Source organism: Rhinolophus hipposideros, assembly GCF_964194185.1.
Source record: "Rhinolophus hipposideros genome assembly, chromosome: 20".
NCBI lineage: Eukaryota > Metazoa > Chordata > Mammalia > Chiroptera > Rhinolophidae > Rhinolophus > Rhinolophus hipposideros.
The window spans coordinates 50,565,223-50,581,094 of NC_138066.1; the positions used below are offsets into that span (position 1 = coordinate 50,565,223).

A 15,872-nucleotide genomic window follows, 5' to 3' on the forward strand; every position below is an offset into this window, starting at 1 on the left:
GGCAAGGGCCAGACCTCCTGGGGACCCCTCTCCAAGACCATCACTTCACTGACTTGTAAAGTGACCAGGGCCTTTGTGTTGCCCAACCCCAGGCACTGCAGGCTTCTCTGGGCTCCACCTGTCTGGCCTGTGGCAGCAGTCACCTCTACCCCGTCAACTTCTCATGTCCCTCAGTTCCTAAGACACTGCCATCTCCTAGTTCAGCCTCTTCGGTGGTGTTGTCCAGGAGTCTGGCCTCGGCACCCTCCTTGTCTCACGTCAGTCCCCCTTTCTCCATCTGAAGTCTCTGTCCTTTCCAAAGGCCAGACTCTTGAGCAAGCCAGTGTCATCTCTCTGAGCCTGTTTTCCCTTCTGGGTATAGAGACGGGGCTCCCACTCACCATGTGACCAGGGGCCAGCACTTGCCCTCTTGGTGATTCAGTGTCCCCCTTCATTTAGTGGGGTGACTAAGCCCCATGTCCCTCCTCCTGCCCCAAGGACTGATGTACTTGACACCATAAAATTCCTGGAGGCTTTGGTGGGGGAGGAGGTGTCTGGGAGCTGTGCTTGCCTAACCTGGAGTCTCACTTCTGTCATCAAGGTTGTGACCAGAAGATGTGAGTTCAGTAGAGCCCCCTGGGACAGCCCCCCTGCTTGCCCCCTACAGAAGGATCCACCATTTGAATGAAGAACAAGCATGCCAGCCTGGATTCCTGGAGCCCCTGTGTTCTGTGACCTCAGGATGGGGTGGAGGCGGTAGAGGGACAGAGTGGCTTCTGTGCGGCCTGTCCTCGCCCCTCCGCTGTGTCACCATCCATGCGGGTCTGGGAAGAAGGTGGGGATAGATTGCGAAAAGACCCAGCTTCATCCTTACCTCCCCCCACATTTGCTCCCCACTTCCCTGGAGTGGCCACCCATCTCCTGGTGGCACCTCCTCTGGCTCCACCCACTGACCTCTGATGTTCCAGCTCACCTGGGAGGACTCAGCGCCACCCGGCCAGCACCTCCTCATTAACCTTACCTGCAATAGCAAAGGGTGTCTGGAATGCCTCCCTCCTCAGCCTGTAGCCCCTGGAGAAGGCACCCCTCCCCACGTCCCACACACAGCTTTCCCTGTTCGGATGCTCTGACCCATTTTGGTTTAGAACTGGATTAAACTCTGCCGGCTGCCTGTCACCTCGGAACTTCGGTTCTGTCTGCACACCGTCTTGGAGCCTGGAAGTCTGAAGTCACTCTGCCCGTCACAACCCTTGGGGCGGGGCCCAGCCCAGGAAGAATTGGGGGGTGGTCTCAAGCCCACCCAGGTTTAGCTCGGGAGAGGAGGAAGGAATGACAGGCCAGGCGGGGAGGCGGTCCAGGCTGTGGCCGGGGGTTTTGAGAGGAATGGGGAGGCAAGGACGGGGGTGCAGTGAGCCCGGGTCCTGAGCAGAGGACGCCCCGACGGAGGAGGCGGGAGTGCAGGGGCCAAGGCGGGTGGGGTCGAGAGCCGAGCCCTCCGTGAGCCCCTCTCTTCCTGGGGACTCTCTGGCCCCTCTCGGGTGGCGCCGCGGGCCAGCGTAGCGAGGGCCCAGACCCCCCGCGGGGCGGACCATGGGCGCTCGGCGGCCGGAAGCGCGTCTGCGCTGGAAACGCGGTCCCCGCCGTCGGGGCGTCCCGCCGCCCGCGCGCACTTTGCCCTCGCTCCCTGGGGCCGCGCTAGCCACGCCCCGGGGCGGGGCCGGGGCGGGGCCGGGGCGGGGCGCCCGGCTGGTTCCTCGGCGGTCCGGGCGGCGGCGGCGGCGGCGGCGACGGCGACATGGAGAGCGGGGCCTACGGCGCGGCCAAGGCGGGCGGCTCCTTCGACCTGAGGCGCTACCTGACGCAGCCGCAGGTGGTGGTGCGCGCCGTGTGCACGGTGAGTCGGCGGGACTCGGCTCCGCCCCGGGCCCCGCGGGGTACGCCGCCAGCCCACCCGCGCGACAGGTGGCGGCTGCCTAGGGCTGGGGGGCGGCGGGGGATGGGAGGCGGCGCGGGCCGGGCCGGCGCGCGGGGGTCGCGGACCGTCATCCCCCCCCCACCCCCCCCACCCCGGGCTGCGCCGACCGCAGCTCCACCCCGGGGCCTGGGCGCCGGGTGGCCGGGAGGCGCCGTGGGGAGCAGGCCCGTCAACCTGTTGGCAGTGGGAGGAACTTGGGGCAGTTCCAGGACAGGTGGCCGGCCCGCCACGACGGAGCCTGGGGGAATTCACCCGGAAGGGGTTTTCCGAAGCCACGCGGGGTGCCGGGTGTGGGTGTAGCGGCCTGGCCCCGGAACAGGGTCTCCTTTCCACTCAGGAGCAGCCCACGGGTCTGCTTCCTCACCCAAGATCGCGTGACCCTAGGACGTACCCCTCCCCGTGAGCTGGGCAGTACCTCCAGCCCCAGAGTACTGGGGTGGGGAGGTTGGAAGGGGGGGTCCCATGTTCTTGGACAACTGGCGTCCAAAGCTGGACAGGCAGTGGGCTGAGCCTGCAGTGTCCACACCACACCTGCCTGGGACTGCAGCCTTCTGAGGTGCCGTGGTGGCACTCATACCCCCTCGCTGTCTGACTGTGGGGTCTGACCCCAAGAGCAGATGTCCCGTGTGTCGGGATGGCAGTGCCAGGAGTTGGGCCTGGCACACTGCTCCCAGCATCGCAGAGTTCCGGCTCATCTCCTGCTGGGGGTGGGGCTTGTGACTGCCAGCTCCAGAGCCTATGGAGAGGGCTTTGTGCAGGCAGGCCCGGCAGGACAGGGGAGAGGCCTGGGCCTGTCCCACACACAGCCAGGTGTGCAGGCAGTCCTGCATCTGCTGACTTGGGGTGGGGATGGGCAGTGGCCTTGAGTTTGGGGAGGCGACCAGGTGACATGAGGCTGTTCCCATGGGCCTGGAGCCCCTCCTGGAGTCCTGACTGGTGCACCCCCTCCACCCCCACCCCAGGACCTCCCGAGTACAGAGCTGTATCCACAGGTCTGCTGGTCAGACCAGCCTGTGTGGGCAGGACCCACTCTCTGCGGGTGACAGACTGGGGTTTCCTCAGAGGGGAGGGCCCAGGACACGAAAGAGGTCCCAAGTCCTTGTAGGAAGAAAGCTGGCCACACTGGGGAGGCCAGCCTTGAGCAGCGGAGAGTTGGAGGGGCTGGGTGGGTGGGAGTCAGAGTTCACTGGCATGGCTTTCCCGAGAGGTGGGGGAGTCTGCCATTACTGGGGCATTCAGGCAGAGGCTGAGCGCTACAGCAGGGTCTCGGGCAGAAGGTGATCAGGGTGAGACAACAAGCCTGAGTTGCTATGATTTTGTAGCTTGTCTCATTTAAAACTCATTAAAAGTGGAGGTGGGCAGATTGCCCTTAATTCCCGTCATGAAGCTAACCTCGATAACCTCTCCAGGCAGGCAGCTGGGGCAGGAAGTCCCCTCCCAGGAGATTCCCCAGTCTTTCCCACGTGTTCCCAGTTTAGGAACCCCCAGCCAGGCCCCTTGTGATCTGGTGTCTGAAGAGGACCTGGCAGAAGGCAGAAGTGAGAATGGAGGGGCTATGCACCAGGAAGCGACTTATCAGCTCACTCAAGTTCAGAAGGGGCTTGGTTGCCGACCTCCTAACCGGGAGCAGTGGCAGTGGGAGAGGCTAGGGTTCCCCACGACGTGTGCCCTGTTGGGTTTGTCTGTAGCCGCTCAGCCCACGCCTCTGCCCCCAGGTCTTCGCCTTGATAGTGTTCTCCTGCATCTTTGGTGAGGGTTACAGCAATACCCACGAGTCCCAACAGAGGTACTGCGTGTTCAACCGCAATGAGGACGCCTGCCGCTATGGCAGTGCCATCGGGGTGCTGGCCTTCCTGGCCTGTGCCTTCTTCTTCGTGGTCGACGCCTATTTCCCCCAGATCAGCAATGCCACTGACCGCAAGTACCTGGTCATCGGTGACCTGCTCTTCTCAGGTATCTGTCGGTGGCACCTCTGTTTGATCTCGGGAGGTGAATAGGATTTGGGGGCCTCGGTGCCCTCGGGAGGGGTGGGTTGTGGAAAAGGGTCCCCAGCCCCACTCGAGCAGACAGGCTTGCACACAGGATTTCTGAACATCTGAAACCTATTGGTGTTGAGTGACAAAAGCAGGCCTCCTCAGATGGCATCCAGACCCCACCCCGGCTTCTGTATCAGTGTCCTTTACGCTCCTGGAGGCTTCTGGGAGATCCCTGCCTCTTCCATGGAGCCAATCCTGTCCTCCCGGCCCTCTCCCCAGCTCTCTGGACCTTCTTGTGGTTCGTTGGTTTCTGCTTCCTTACCAACCAGTGGGTGGCCACCAAGCTGGAAGATGTGCTGGTGGGAGCCGACTCAGCCCGTGCAGCCATCACCTTCAGCTTCTTTTCCATCTTCTCCTGGGTAGGTGGACCGGGTGGCCAGGGTCCCTGGTGGCTTTGATGAAGGGTAGTGGAGGGCTCTGGTGAAGGGTAGTGGAGGAACCCAGCCTCGGGGCTCCCCGCAGGGTGTGCTGGCCTCTCTGGCCTACCAGCGCTACAAGGCCGGGGTGGACGACTTCATCCAGAACTACGTGGACCCCACTCCAGACCCCAGCACAGCCTACACCTCCTACCCAGGCCCACCTGTGGACAACTATCAACAGCCGCCCTTCACCCAGAATGCTGAGACCACCGAGGGCTACCAGCCACCCCCTGTGTACTGAGTCGCAGCCGGGGATGGTAAGGGGCACGGGGAGGGTGCCTGGGGGGCACCCCTCCATCCTGAACTCCTCCCACGAGGTTTGCCTCCTGGAGTTGCTGAGCCCTCTTGTCCCAAATGGCGCCTGTAGGAGCTCACACAGCCCAGAGAGCCCCTGTCTCCCGTGCCCTGCAGTGCCGTGCCCAAGGGCTGCCCCACCCCTCTTTAAGGGCATTTTTTAGAAAAGGGTTTTTAGCTAGACATTTGTCATTGCTTTTAATGACCCCAAGCCCCCCTGGAGTAGCTAGAAGTGCCTGACAAGCTGTTTTGACAAGTGCCTTAGCTTCTCCCCAGCCCAAACGAGCCGGGCCCAGGTCCAGGCCATGGTGGCTGCAGTGACTTGGGGTTCTCTGCCAAAGATGAGGCGGGGGGCCTTCCAACTGCTCTGCTGCTGGTGCAGGGCTGGGGCTCCCTTCCTCTTCACTCAGGTTTGTTCCCTCCCCTGGCTCTTGTGCCCCCACCTGCCCGAGAGCGGGCCACCCGTGCTCACTGCGAGTGTCGCTCACTCTACTCTGGATCTGGAGTAACCACCCTGTCCCCGTGCCTCTGGGCCACCATCCTGATAGCCATGGGGCAGGGCTGATGCCCACCCCAGGGGACACTGGATAGCAGTTCCTGCTCTGTGCTCCCACCCCCTGGCAGCAGGGAGGGGCTTTGCCTGACAACACCCAGCTTTATGTAAATATCCTGCCACTGTTAGGTGTGGGTACACCCACAGCCCCCAGGCTGTTCTGAATGTATTAAAAAGCTTAGGGGGAAGACACAGGGCGCCCCTTGGGTTGTGTTAGACTGGTTTGAAGATGGAATAAATGTTTTTCTCATTCATAAATCTCCACTGTCATTGGTTGAGCCTCAGCCTGGGGCTAGGAGGAAGAGGAGCTCCACTCTGGGGGACCCCCTAGAGGGTGGCTTTGTGGAACTTGCATTTTGAACAAGGTGATGGCAGGCTGCCCCTCCAGCATGCCTAGTGACTGCCCTCTCCCGTCTGGGGTCTCATTCCTCATGGTGCCCTCCAGCAATAGCTTAAAATAGCAACTGTGCTCAGCTTGTAAACAAGCCGGGTTTTCTGGGCTGCCTTGCCAGGGTCCTGTTGCACCCTTGCTAGAGTTTTGGTGGGGGTACCTGGGAGCTGACCCTCCGAATGCTCCTTCCCCAGTAACCCTTTCCTTCCTGTTCCTCACAGTAGAGTGAGAGGCACCCTCGGAGGGGCCCCTACTTCCTGCAGAAAAGGCTCAGCACTCCTGGAACACTTTCCAGGACAGGGCAGGGAGCAGGCTTGGCCACCGAGCCCCGTACCGCAGGGGAATGAGCCCATGCTTCATAAGAGGCCAGGGCTCCTTGAAGCAGCTCCCAGCTTCTGTTTTTTGAGCAATGACAGGGAGCTGTCAAAAGTCGGCCCTGATCATTTCAAAATCCTGAGTGGAAATGAATAGCGTTCTGTGAATTGCAACCTCACCGCTGTACTATACCTCCGTGTAATCTGGGACCCGACCCATCTGCATGGGGCGCACCGCCTGCCCAGGCCCACCCCCACCCCAGCACATTCTTCTTCCATGTGAGCCGCCTAGAGACACAGCTGAGCTAGTTTTCTTGGCTCCTGAACTGTCCAGTGTCTGTTTCACAAACAAAACCTGACCTCACAGCCCTAGCTGGCAGCACCGACCACGGCCTCCTCGTCTTTCCAATTTGGGCCCCAGGCTCTTCTGTCTTGAAACCCACCCGGGCAGAAGAGCAAGCGAATGTTCCTTTTAGGACACACTTCACGATCATTTCTCAGTTAAAAAGGGTTGTGGCTAAGACAGCAGTCGTACTAGGAAAAGATCTAGAAAGAAATCCCCATCCTATCACATTGGTGTCTACAGTGCAAGCTGGGGAATTCCAGGCACTAAAAAGAAATGTGCTTCCAACAACCGGTACATTTCAATATTAGTTATTAATTTCACAACAGAAGAATTGGGGACCCTGCCCCCAACACCCCCCCTTAAAAGACTAGCACACCCCTGGGATCTGAGCCCCGGCAGGGTTTCATCTATGTGAAGGAAGCTGTAATTCTTGAGAAAGTGATCACCAAAACAGGAAGGACTTTCAGCCCAGAGGGAAGTCCAGGGCACACAGGACGGGAGCCTGTCCCAGGTAGAGGGACGGAGCCTTTGTGTGGAACGAGGCTCAGCGCTAAGCCAGAGGTGCTGGTGTCCGGACTTCCCAGTAAGAACAGAAACTTAACGGTAAAAGCCACAGAGGGGGAAGAAGCCAGCAGCGTTGATGTCACAACATGTGGCCTGCCCTTCACCCCCAAGGAGGAGTGGTGTCAGCAGTAGCCAGCGCCACCTGGGGTGGTCATGACGGACCAGCAACTGGGAAGGGAACTGAGAAAGGCCAGAGGAGGGAAATGGGACTGCAGACAGCCAGCCCCACCGAAAGTTCCAAATGCCAGTGGAACAAGCCCCGTCTCTCCCAGGACTTCCTCCTCTGAAGAGGCCACTCAGCGTGCGGGGGCCAGGCATCCGCCAGGGGGGGCTGGCTCCCCCAGGCCTCAGTTGGCAGGGCCGCACTGGAGGACCTGATGAGGGCCAAACGGCTTCCTGGTTCCCGCAGCCTCGCCGGCCTTGGCCGCCCCCGGCCTCCCCAGCGCCGGGCAGTTCTCCTTATCCTCTGTGCTGTCCAGTCCTGCGGGCTGACCTGAGGCCTTCTGGAAGTAGCAGACGCGGCACACGGCGTGGTATTTGTCTGCTCCTCCAATCACCTCGACCTGGCCCAGGGGACATGAAGGGCCTGGATGGAGCGGACAGAGCGCCTCCGGGCCGCCCCCCACCCCCTCGGAGAAGTCAGGGGGCAGCTACCTCTTTCTCGGTGCCCAGCCTCTTGGTGTAGGCGGCTTCGCGGAAGCACTCCATGCACACGGCTGTCAGCTTCACCACGCTCTCCGCCAGGGGCACCAGGTTCAGGATGGTCCCGAAAGCCTACATTCCAGGGGAAGACAGCAGGTGCGCACACTCGCCTCGCTCGCCAGGCGGGTTTGCCTTGGAAACCCTCTGCTTCACAAGCACCGAAGCCAGGGAACTCCCTGGACCTTGCTTTCCTCCAGAGCGCCACCCCCTGACGCAGAGGGCACCCAGTCTGAGATGCACTCACTCCCCAGCAAACCAGGGAGCTGGGTCTGGCTGGTCCGAGTGCCTGGGGCTTGGCCAAGGCCCCGTCATCCAGGGAGCGCTGCGTTGAGAAGAGGCTCCCTGTGCACTGCCCTGTGCCTGCCAGGTCCCATCCCAAGACCTGGACCAGACTCCTACCTTTCTCTGGAAGGTCCCATCCAGTGCGGCCACGATCACGGTCTTCCCAGCGTTGGCCATGGTCTCGCTAAACTCCACGATGTCAGGGAACTGGAAAGGGTGGGTGAAGGAAAGAGTGAGCTTTCACCCTCAGCAGCAGTTTCCAGTAGCCACGGAGAAGATGCTGCCAGATCCAAGAACGTCAGCACCTGGATCGGCGTGAAACACAGAGACCCTCACCCTCCTACCCGGCCCCCCAGACCAGAGATGAGTGTTCCTGCGCTCACCCCCCACGGCACATGGCGGTGCACGCACAGGCCAGAGGGCTGCCTAGGGCTGGAACCTGCTCTTGGTTGGACCCATTAGCTGTGTGACCTTGGCAATGACTCCATGTTCTTGAGCCTAAGAAATGGTAAGAAAGGCTGTTGGGATTAAGGATCAAAGGCACTCAATTTATTATGTATTCTCTTTGGCTGGTAGGCAGGTGGGCTCTCTCTGGGTTTTCCACTTCCTTTTTTAACATCATGTTCCACGTGATGCCAGGATGACACAGCACGCCCTTCTAAATACAGGGCTTGCAGAAAGGTCATTTACGTGGTAAAGCAAATTTCATTTTACGTGGCCCAGGGCGAGGCTGCTATTTAAACAAATCCTTTGGTGAATTTTCATCGGTCAATCATATTACCTTCAGTTGAGGGTGTTTACCTGTCTAGATTGGTCTTTGCGTTGGGTGAACGGACTTTGGGCAAAGGGTCTCTCTCCAAGCCGCTCAGGCCTTACTTGGCCTGTTTGCTGAGGGTACGAGGTCACTGAGACCTGAGTGCTTAGCAAGATGGGGACCACGAAACTGTTAGAAAAACCAAGAGCAATGCAAGTGGCCACACTCAGAGGGCAACACCCCCCAGGGTCAAGCACCCCTGCAGCTCCCCCTCCACACAGATACGTCGGGACATAGGCTCCTCCACACCAGAGTCTGAGGACGCTAGGCGGGTCCGCGCCCCCCTCCCCCAAAACTGATGCTATAGTCAAAGAGCCAGTGCCTCCCCCTGAAGGCTCTGTCCCCTGGTCACACGCCACCCCCAGGAGCACTGAGCCCTGGGCCCCAGTGGGGGCTCCTGCGCCACCAAAGATAGGACGGAGCCACCCAGCATCTGAAGCATTTCCAAATGGCCACTGGTGACCATGTCACTGGCATTTATTGCCATTAACTTTTCAGGTTATGTTATGGGCTGAATTGTGTCCCCTCTTACCCTCCCAATTCATCTGTTGAAACCCTAACCCCCAATACCTCAGAATGTGACCTTATTTGGAGATAAGGGGCCATTTGGACAGAGACCCAGACAGAAGGAAGACAATGTGAAGACCCGGAGAGAAGACGGTCGTCTACAAGCCCTGACCGCGGCGGGGCCTAGAACAGCCTCAGCCCTGCCAGCCCCGCCCACAGCTCGACTACAAGCTTCCAGAACTGTGAGCGGACGTCAGCTCAAGGGCAGAGACTCAGGGGGTATCCCCAACACCTACAAAGTTGCTGCCATGTGGCACAAGCTCAAAAAATAATGAATGAGACTGGCCCCTTGACCAGTAGTTCCACTTGGCAGAGAAATCCTAGTACACCAGATGGCAACCAGAGATGCCCATCGCAGCCTTTAAATGCCACACACGGGACGACTTAAGGAAGATACGGCAGAGTCCTAAGGATGGGTATTTGCTGACATGGGAAAATGGGCATCGTGTAGATTGGGCATGAGCAAAACATGCATCTACAAAGACTGGAAGGACGTAGACCACGTTACGTGGTTTGGGTTTGTTTTTCTGGGCAGTGAAAAGAGAAAAGCAGCCCCAGCAGCAGGAGCCGGCCTGGCACTCGCAGCCAGGTCTTGGTGTCACCCTACTGAACATAATTTCACGGAACGTGAACACCAGGCAAGGCCACTCTGTGACTGGTGGATCAAGACAGAAACAAGACCCTCCATAATGACATCTGAGCTCAGACCAAAGGTGAAAAGTGCCACACCTCCCCTCTCCTGGCTACCAGGAGTGACCGCTGCTGTTTTACCGAGCACGGCCCTAGCCTACTCTGGTCCACCCTCCCTAGAGAGCAGGCCTACAGTGCTGGTCACAGAGTCATCCCCCTTCCAGAGGACAGTGAATCAAGAGCGAACCCGGCCTCCTAACGCCCTCTCCAGAGACCCCTTAACCGCCTGAGCCACCGGGCTGCCCCAGAAAGAGGTTTTCAAAATCAGCACTTCCGCTACTGCCAAGCCATTAACCCACATGCAGGGGTGACCGCTGCAAGGCTGGCGTGCCCTGGAGCCATGCTGCCCACCTACATCCTCTGCTTGGGACTGGGGCTCTTCAGCTGCATCTCCCCAAATGCCAAAGACTTCCACAAAGCAACCCAAGCGCCTCTGCGTCGCCTGGAGTCAGGAAGAAACACATGCGTGCCGACGCTCAGGAAGGTGGGGTGGGCACCCCAAAGGATCCACCCCACTCGGGGTGGGAGACCCACCAGCCTCACTGTGGGAACAAGGCGTGGGGCTGTGTCTTACATGGGACAGCATCTTGTAGTGCCCTGTAGGACGTGACAGTCCCAGGGCCTGGTTCTGCCCTGGGCAGGCAGAAATCGCTAACCACTTACCAAACAAACAAAAAATTATCTTTAATTTGCAATTCCCTCTTCCTCCAGGGCACAGAGCACAACTAGATGTGCAGTTCAGGGGACCATGTGCTCCAATTCCAGTGGTCAAGGTCAGCGAGGCATACGCTTCTAGCCTGGCTCCCACACAGGGGACCCTCCCGTTTCCCATTTCCACCATTGGATGCGGCCACCCAGGGAATCTTAGAAGCCACGTGTGAAGATGGGGACCTCCTCGGCAGGCCTCCCTACCACTGACTTGGAATAAGCTTCTATCCTGTTAAGCGACTGACATTTTGGGTTTGTCACAGCAGCTACGTTACCCTAATGCATTGGGTGGAGGCAACCACACCATTAAGTGCTGAAGCAGTCCCCTTTGGAAGTACCTTTAGCTCCATTCATTCAAGAAGCACTTGGAGGAACAAACAGTTCCAAAGCACAGGAGAGAAACTAAGGCCACAAAAGACAAGCTGCCTACTCGGCCAGGGGACGCGCTTCAAACCAGCAGACACCGAGTGAGCTGGAAAGACCATAAAAGAAGATTTACAGAACGACCATGGAAGGGAACCACAACAAATTAAAAGAAAAACAACAGTAAATTATTAAAGACAAATGAATATACGTGAATTAGAGTAGCAGACGCAAAAAAAGAACTAGCCGGAAATCCCAGAAATGAAAACTCAGTCATCAAAACCACACATTGGGACAGGCTGTGCGGAATACCTTGCAGAGAGAGGCTGAAAAGAAGTGAAGGCATGAGTTCTCACATTTAGAAGGCACACCAAATACACAGCAAGATAAATGAAAACAGTGTGTCCCAGGACACACTGTTCTGAGACAGAACAGACCACAGACCTGCCCAGAGGGTAACCAGCAGTGAGAGCAGCCTTCACATGAGCTGCGAGGATTGCTGCTGCTTTTCCAAAGTGACAAGGAAAAATACTGGTCAACCTACCATTTGCTACCCAGCTTAAACCAGAGAACAAAATAAAGACGAAATCGGGAGACAGCCAGGGGAGTTGGTAGGGGGCACAATGCCCAGACAAAGCAACTCACAAATTGCCCTTCGTCGATGCCTATGACGGATACGCCCTGGGCCTCCTGGACCACATCCCGGAGCAGGCAGGCTGGCAGCGCCTCCATGGTGTTCCTGGGGAAAGAAACCAGAGCATGAGCAGGGGTGACCCAGGAGACCAGAAACCACAATGCAGGGGCCAGAGCAGCTCTCGTGACCACCCTCAGCGACCGGCAAAGCGGGCTGCTGTTTGCCTAGAGCTTTGAGGAGCTGGTGCTCATGGGAGGGCATTTGGGGAGAATAAAGGCCCTTGTTCGGAAAACTGGTTATTCAACACAAGCTATGTCACTGCTCTTTGGACTACAAGTTAGCAATGCCGGATATAAAGCTCTCCTCCACTGTTCAGTGGGCCGGGGTGGATAAGGTGAGCTCATCAGGCACAGCGCCCAGGGCCCACGGTACTTTTAGGGGCCAATGAAATGTTTTAATTTCATTTAAAAGTCAGAAGAATAACTCTAAATCAGCCTGCATTATATTTGTCTTCATACCAGTACAGTCACAAAATAGGATTATTTTTATCGTTTTCTTTTTACGGAGGAAGGGTCCCTGAAGGCAAAGTGCTCACAGGGCCCTCGGCAGACAGTTAGCAATAGACTGCATTCTGCATGCCCGGGCAGGGCTGAGCCTGGAACTCCAGCAGCCGTGCAACGACCTACAAGAACTTCTTCCACTTGGCTCCTTTAGCCAACTAAAGGATTTCTCCAAGATCATGGAGCCATTAGCTGGCAGAACCAGTATTCAAATCTGCTGTCACACGGCTCCCTCATGGGTCTTGCGGGGAGATTCCTACCCAGCACTGTGAAAGCGGAAGGCCGTGTGTGGGGATGTTCTAGTGCATTAAGTGACAGACTGGACGCCACCCGGCCCCCACAGCCAGGGTCTGTTTGAAGAGGAATGCTGTTCTTTGTCCTCTGTCTTTTTAAACAGCGTCCATGTTTTTCTACAATGTTTTCTCTCGTTTCCATTTTTGCCTGCTCCTCTGACCTAGCCTTTGGAGAAGCGGGGACCGTTCTGAAGGCTCAGCAGTTTGCAGCTGTATTTATAAAAAAATAAAATACTTTACTGCTTAGTTATTATCTTGCCATCATCCTACCATTTCTTGCCTTTGAAATTCCGTCTCCCCTCCTAAAACAGAGAGAAGCAGAGGGCAGGCAGAGAGCAAGCTGGTTCCAGCTTTAGCCGCGGAGCAAAACGAGAGCTTTGTCACTCCTGCCAAGGACTCAGTCATGGTCACTGCCCCTACAGTCCACGTTAGACAGGGTTTGTGACACTCTGCCAGCGGTCAGATTTAACCCCACTCTGACCAACTCCAGAAACTGAACTTCTAGGCAGTGCACAGTGCTGCCTCCTCTGCTGTCATTGTCCTGCCCGGATACGCCGCAGTCCTGTGCAGTGGACCCATGTTTTAGGGATGAGGCAGCAAACTGGGACGCGTAAATGAACCTGCATCAGACAGCACGGCCTGAAACATCACTCTCATTCCTGACACAAGTCCCTGGCACTCTCCCACTGTCCGCCTGGCTTCAGAAAGCCCGCGTGGCCACCCCGAAGCCACCAGCCCTGTGTGTGGCACAGCATGGCTTTGCATGGGCGGCTCAGGTGGACAAGTCCGGAGGGCCAAGAAAGGAGTGTCTCAGACCCCAATCTGCTGCCAAGGAAGGGGCAGGAGGGGAACTAAATTTAACCCCAAAATCAGGTTGCAGACTGAAATGTCCACGGGGTGCAGGCAGATAAACATAAAACGGGAATGTGCGAAGGCCACAAGATGACAGGGAGTCAGCAAGGCCAAGCCGACTGAGAAGTTAAATAAAAACCAACATGCAGTCTAAACAAAACCAGCCTGCCACCTGCATAGGTGTATACTTCAGAGCAGGGCTTTTCAACCTCGTCACATATTACCGATGACCGGGCCGGGTCATTCTGTGTCTTGGGGACATCCTGTGCATGGCAGGTTGCTCAACAGTATACCCAGCCTCCACCCACTAGATGCCAGGAACATGCACCCTCTCCTCCAGCTGTGAAAACTAAAAACTCCAGACATTGCCAAATGGACTCTGGGGGGCAAAATTGTCCCCAGTTAAGAACCATTGGGCTAGAGTCCCATGAAAGGCTGTCCTAGGCCGCCTTGCCACACAACCTGGCAAGTTTGCAGATTGGAACGTTCAATGCCAGGCATCAGCCTTATGAACCATCCCCACTAAAACATACTCTGACAGTATGTTCTGTGAATTTCACTGGGCTTCTCAGAAGAGGGGGTCAACACAGACAGGAGGGGAAGGGACTCACCGGTCATGCGTGGAGAAGTTGCTGCTGTACCGAGTGTCTTTGCCGTATTTGATCACCAAACACTTGTACTGGGCAATCTGGAAGCGCTGGACTCGTCTCATCAGCTCGGTACTGCAAGGACAGAGCGGGAGGTGAGGCCCATGGCATAGGAGCGGGCAGGAGGACCCATCAGCCCAGCCCAAGCTGGGATCCCCTACACCTTCTTTTTTTTCTTTTTAAACAGGACTTTATTGAGGAACAGTGTGTACTTCCAGGGCTTTTTTTCCCCCAAGTCAAGTTATTTTGTCCTTTCAGTCTTAGTTGTGGAGGGTGCTGTTCAGCTTCAAGTTGTCCTTTCAGTCTTAGTTGTGGAGGGCGCAGCTCAGCTCCAGGTCCAGTTGCGTTACTAGTTGCAGGGGGCACAGCCCACCATCCCTTATGGGACTCGAGGAACTGAACTTGCAACCTTGTGGTTGAGAGCCCACTGGCCTATGTGGGAACTGAACCAGCAGCCTTTGGAGTTAGCAGCACGGAGCTCCAACCGCCTGTGCCACCGGGCCGGCCCCCCACCGCATTCTAGGAGTGTACAGAGACCCACCAATGGATGGAAAGAGCAAAGGGCAGCGCGTGGGAAAGATCAGTGAGGATGAGAGGGCCTCACTCTGCGAGTTCAGTCTAGACCGCAGAGGGACGTAAACAAGTGTCCTATGTCACTGGGGGTCTGCTGGCAGAGAATGGCCCTCAGGTGGTCTGAGGAAGGTCTGGAAGGGTGAGTTTCTCTGGGATATGATGGAGTGGATGGGGGCAAAGGCCCCAAACAGAGGCGAGGGGTCCAAAGTAATCTCTCAGTTCTTCAGTCTGAACTGACATCACAAAATGTGTTTGATCAACAAAGAAAAAGCACTTTGCCTCTGGGTCCAAGAGCCCACGCCCAGCCTCCCCCTTGTGGGCCAGGGACTTGGGCTGGAGTGTTCCCCCAGGGCCATGGGCCGGGGTGGGGGCTACTGAGGGGTTCGCTAGCCCCACCTCGGTCCGCGGAGGGGTTCTGTCACACGGGTGAGCAGACACATCAGCTGAGTGTTCAGTGTGCAAAGTGTCTGGCCATCTAAGGGAACAGTACGGTCTCACCGGAAGGAGGCACACAGATCCTTACTGCAAGAGGCCTAGGGGCTGGCCCACAGGGGACACAATTTTTAAAAGACGTGGACGCCCCCTTCCGAGTGAGAGGCTAAACTGTGGGCTGTGACCAGCTCGGGAAGGAGCCTTCCTTGCTAAGGGGAGGACGTTTTGACCGGAGCAGGCAGGGAAGGAGAGCGTCCTCGGGGAATCGATTTCAGGGAGTGGCATCCTGGCGGGAACGCGAGGTCCGGCAGCGGGGGCTGCTCTAGGCGGGGAGGGTTCTGGCAGGGGCGGCGGGCCCCGGGGGCGCCAGGGGGGGGGCCGTCCTGGGGCAGGGAGAGGAGGAGAAAGTGGTCCCGGGCCCCCCGCCCCGCGAGGCCGGTACCTTTTTCCTGAGAACATGGGTCCGAGAATCACCTAGAAAAGAAGGAGAGGTCACTTCGGGGCCCACCGTGCACAAACGCCAGGGCCCGGCCCTGCCCCGATCCCGCCCGCCAGCATCCCACCCCCGCGCCCACACCTGGATCTGCCCCCGGGTCTTGGTGGGGGAGCGGGGCAGCACGGTGGGCAGGTTGACGCAGCTCATGGCACCTCCAGGAACCTCGCAGAACAGCACCCTCCGCTGCGGCGGCGCGGGACCCCGGCGCCGGTTCCCGCGCCTGGCTTTGCCCCGGCGCGCGGGCCAATCGGGAGCGGCCCGACCGCCCCCAGTCAATCACCGCGCGGCCGTGGAACTGGCGGGAGACTCTCTCTGCAGCCCTCCCCTCGGGGGTGGGACCGGGGATGCGCGCGCGCCCGGCTCCAGTCCGCGGGGCGGTGACCTCGCT

At 58.0% G+C, this 15,872-nt stretch overlaps 2 protein-coding genes across 4 annotated transcripts; one reads left to right on the forward strand and one right to left on the reverse strand.

Annotated features, from left to right (window-relative positions):
• Positions 1–1,709: 1,709 nt before the first annotated feature.
• SYNGR2 (synaptogyrin 2) lies at positions 1,710–12,735 on the forward strand. Of its 3 annotated transcripts, XM_081027227.1 has the most exons (5): positions 1,742–1,873; positions 3,670–3,907; positions 4,210–4,349; positions 4,453–4,666; positions 10,638–12,735. In XM_081027227.1, exons 1-4 carry the CDS (start codon positions 1,775–1,777, stop codon positions 4,648–4,650), a joined length of 675 nt encoding a protein of 224 aa, XP_080883353.1. In that variant the 5' UTR covers positions 1,742–1,774; the 3' UTR covers positions 4,651–4,666; positions 10,638–12,735. The 3 variants fall into 3 exon arrangements, with proteins under 3 accessions (XP_080883352.1, XP_080883353.1, XP_080883354.1); XM_081027226.1 differs by lacking the exon at positions 10,638–12,735 and having other exon boundaries at positions 1,710–1,873; positions 4,453–6,608; XM_081027228.1 differs by lacking the exons at positions 4,210–4,349; positions 10,638–12,735 and having other exon boundaries at positions 4,453–5,504.
• TK1 (thymidine kinase 1) lies at positions 6,601–15,818 on the reverse strand. The gene is made up of 7 exons (XM_081027225.1): positions 15,566–15,818; positions 15,431–15,462; positions 13,948–14,058; positions 11,643–11,736; positions 7,973–8,062; positions 7,526–7,645; positions 6,601–7,434 (listed from the first exon to the last, which is right to left on the reverse strand). Exons 1-7 carry the CDS (start codon positions 15,629–15,631, stop codon positions 7,219–7,221), a joined length of 729 nt encoding a protein of 242 aa, XP_080883351.1. The 5' UTR covers positions 15,632–15,818; the 3' UTR covers positions 6,601–7,218.
• Positions 15,819–15,872: the final 54 nt, after the last annotated feature.

Excerpts from the sequence above, each read along its gene's own strand:
- SYNGR2 (XM_081027226.1), top strand. The coding sequence starts at position 1,775 with ATGGAGAGCGGGGCCTACGGCGCGGCCAAGGCGGGCGGCTCCTTCGAC. Across the intron at positions 1,874-3,669 it reads TGGTGCGCGCCGTGTGCACG|GTCTTCGCCTTGATAGTGTT; the intron begins GTGAGTCGGCGG and ends CTCTGCCCCCAG. Across the intron at positions 3,908-4,209 it reads CGGTGACCTGCTCTTCTCAG|CTCTCTGGACCTTCTTGTGG; the intron begins GTATCTGTCGGT and ends CCCTCTCCCCAG.
- TK1 (XM_081027225.1), bottom strand. The coding sequence starts at position 15,631 with ATGAGCTGCGTCAACCTGCCCACCGTGCTGCCCCGCTCCCCCACCAAG. Across the intron at positions 8,063-11,642 it reads GCATCGACGAAGGGCAATTT|TTCCCTGACATCGTGGAGTT; the intron begins GTGAGTTGCTTT and ends CACCCTTTCCAG. Across the intron at positions 7,435-7,525 it reads GGCTGGGCACCGAGAAAGAG|GTCGAGGTGATTGGAGGAGC; the intron begins GTAGCTGCCCCC and ends CCCCTGGGCCAG.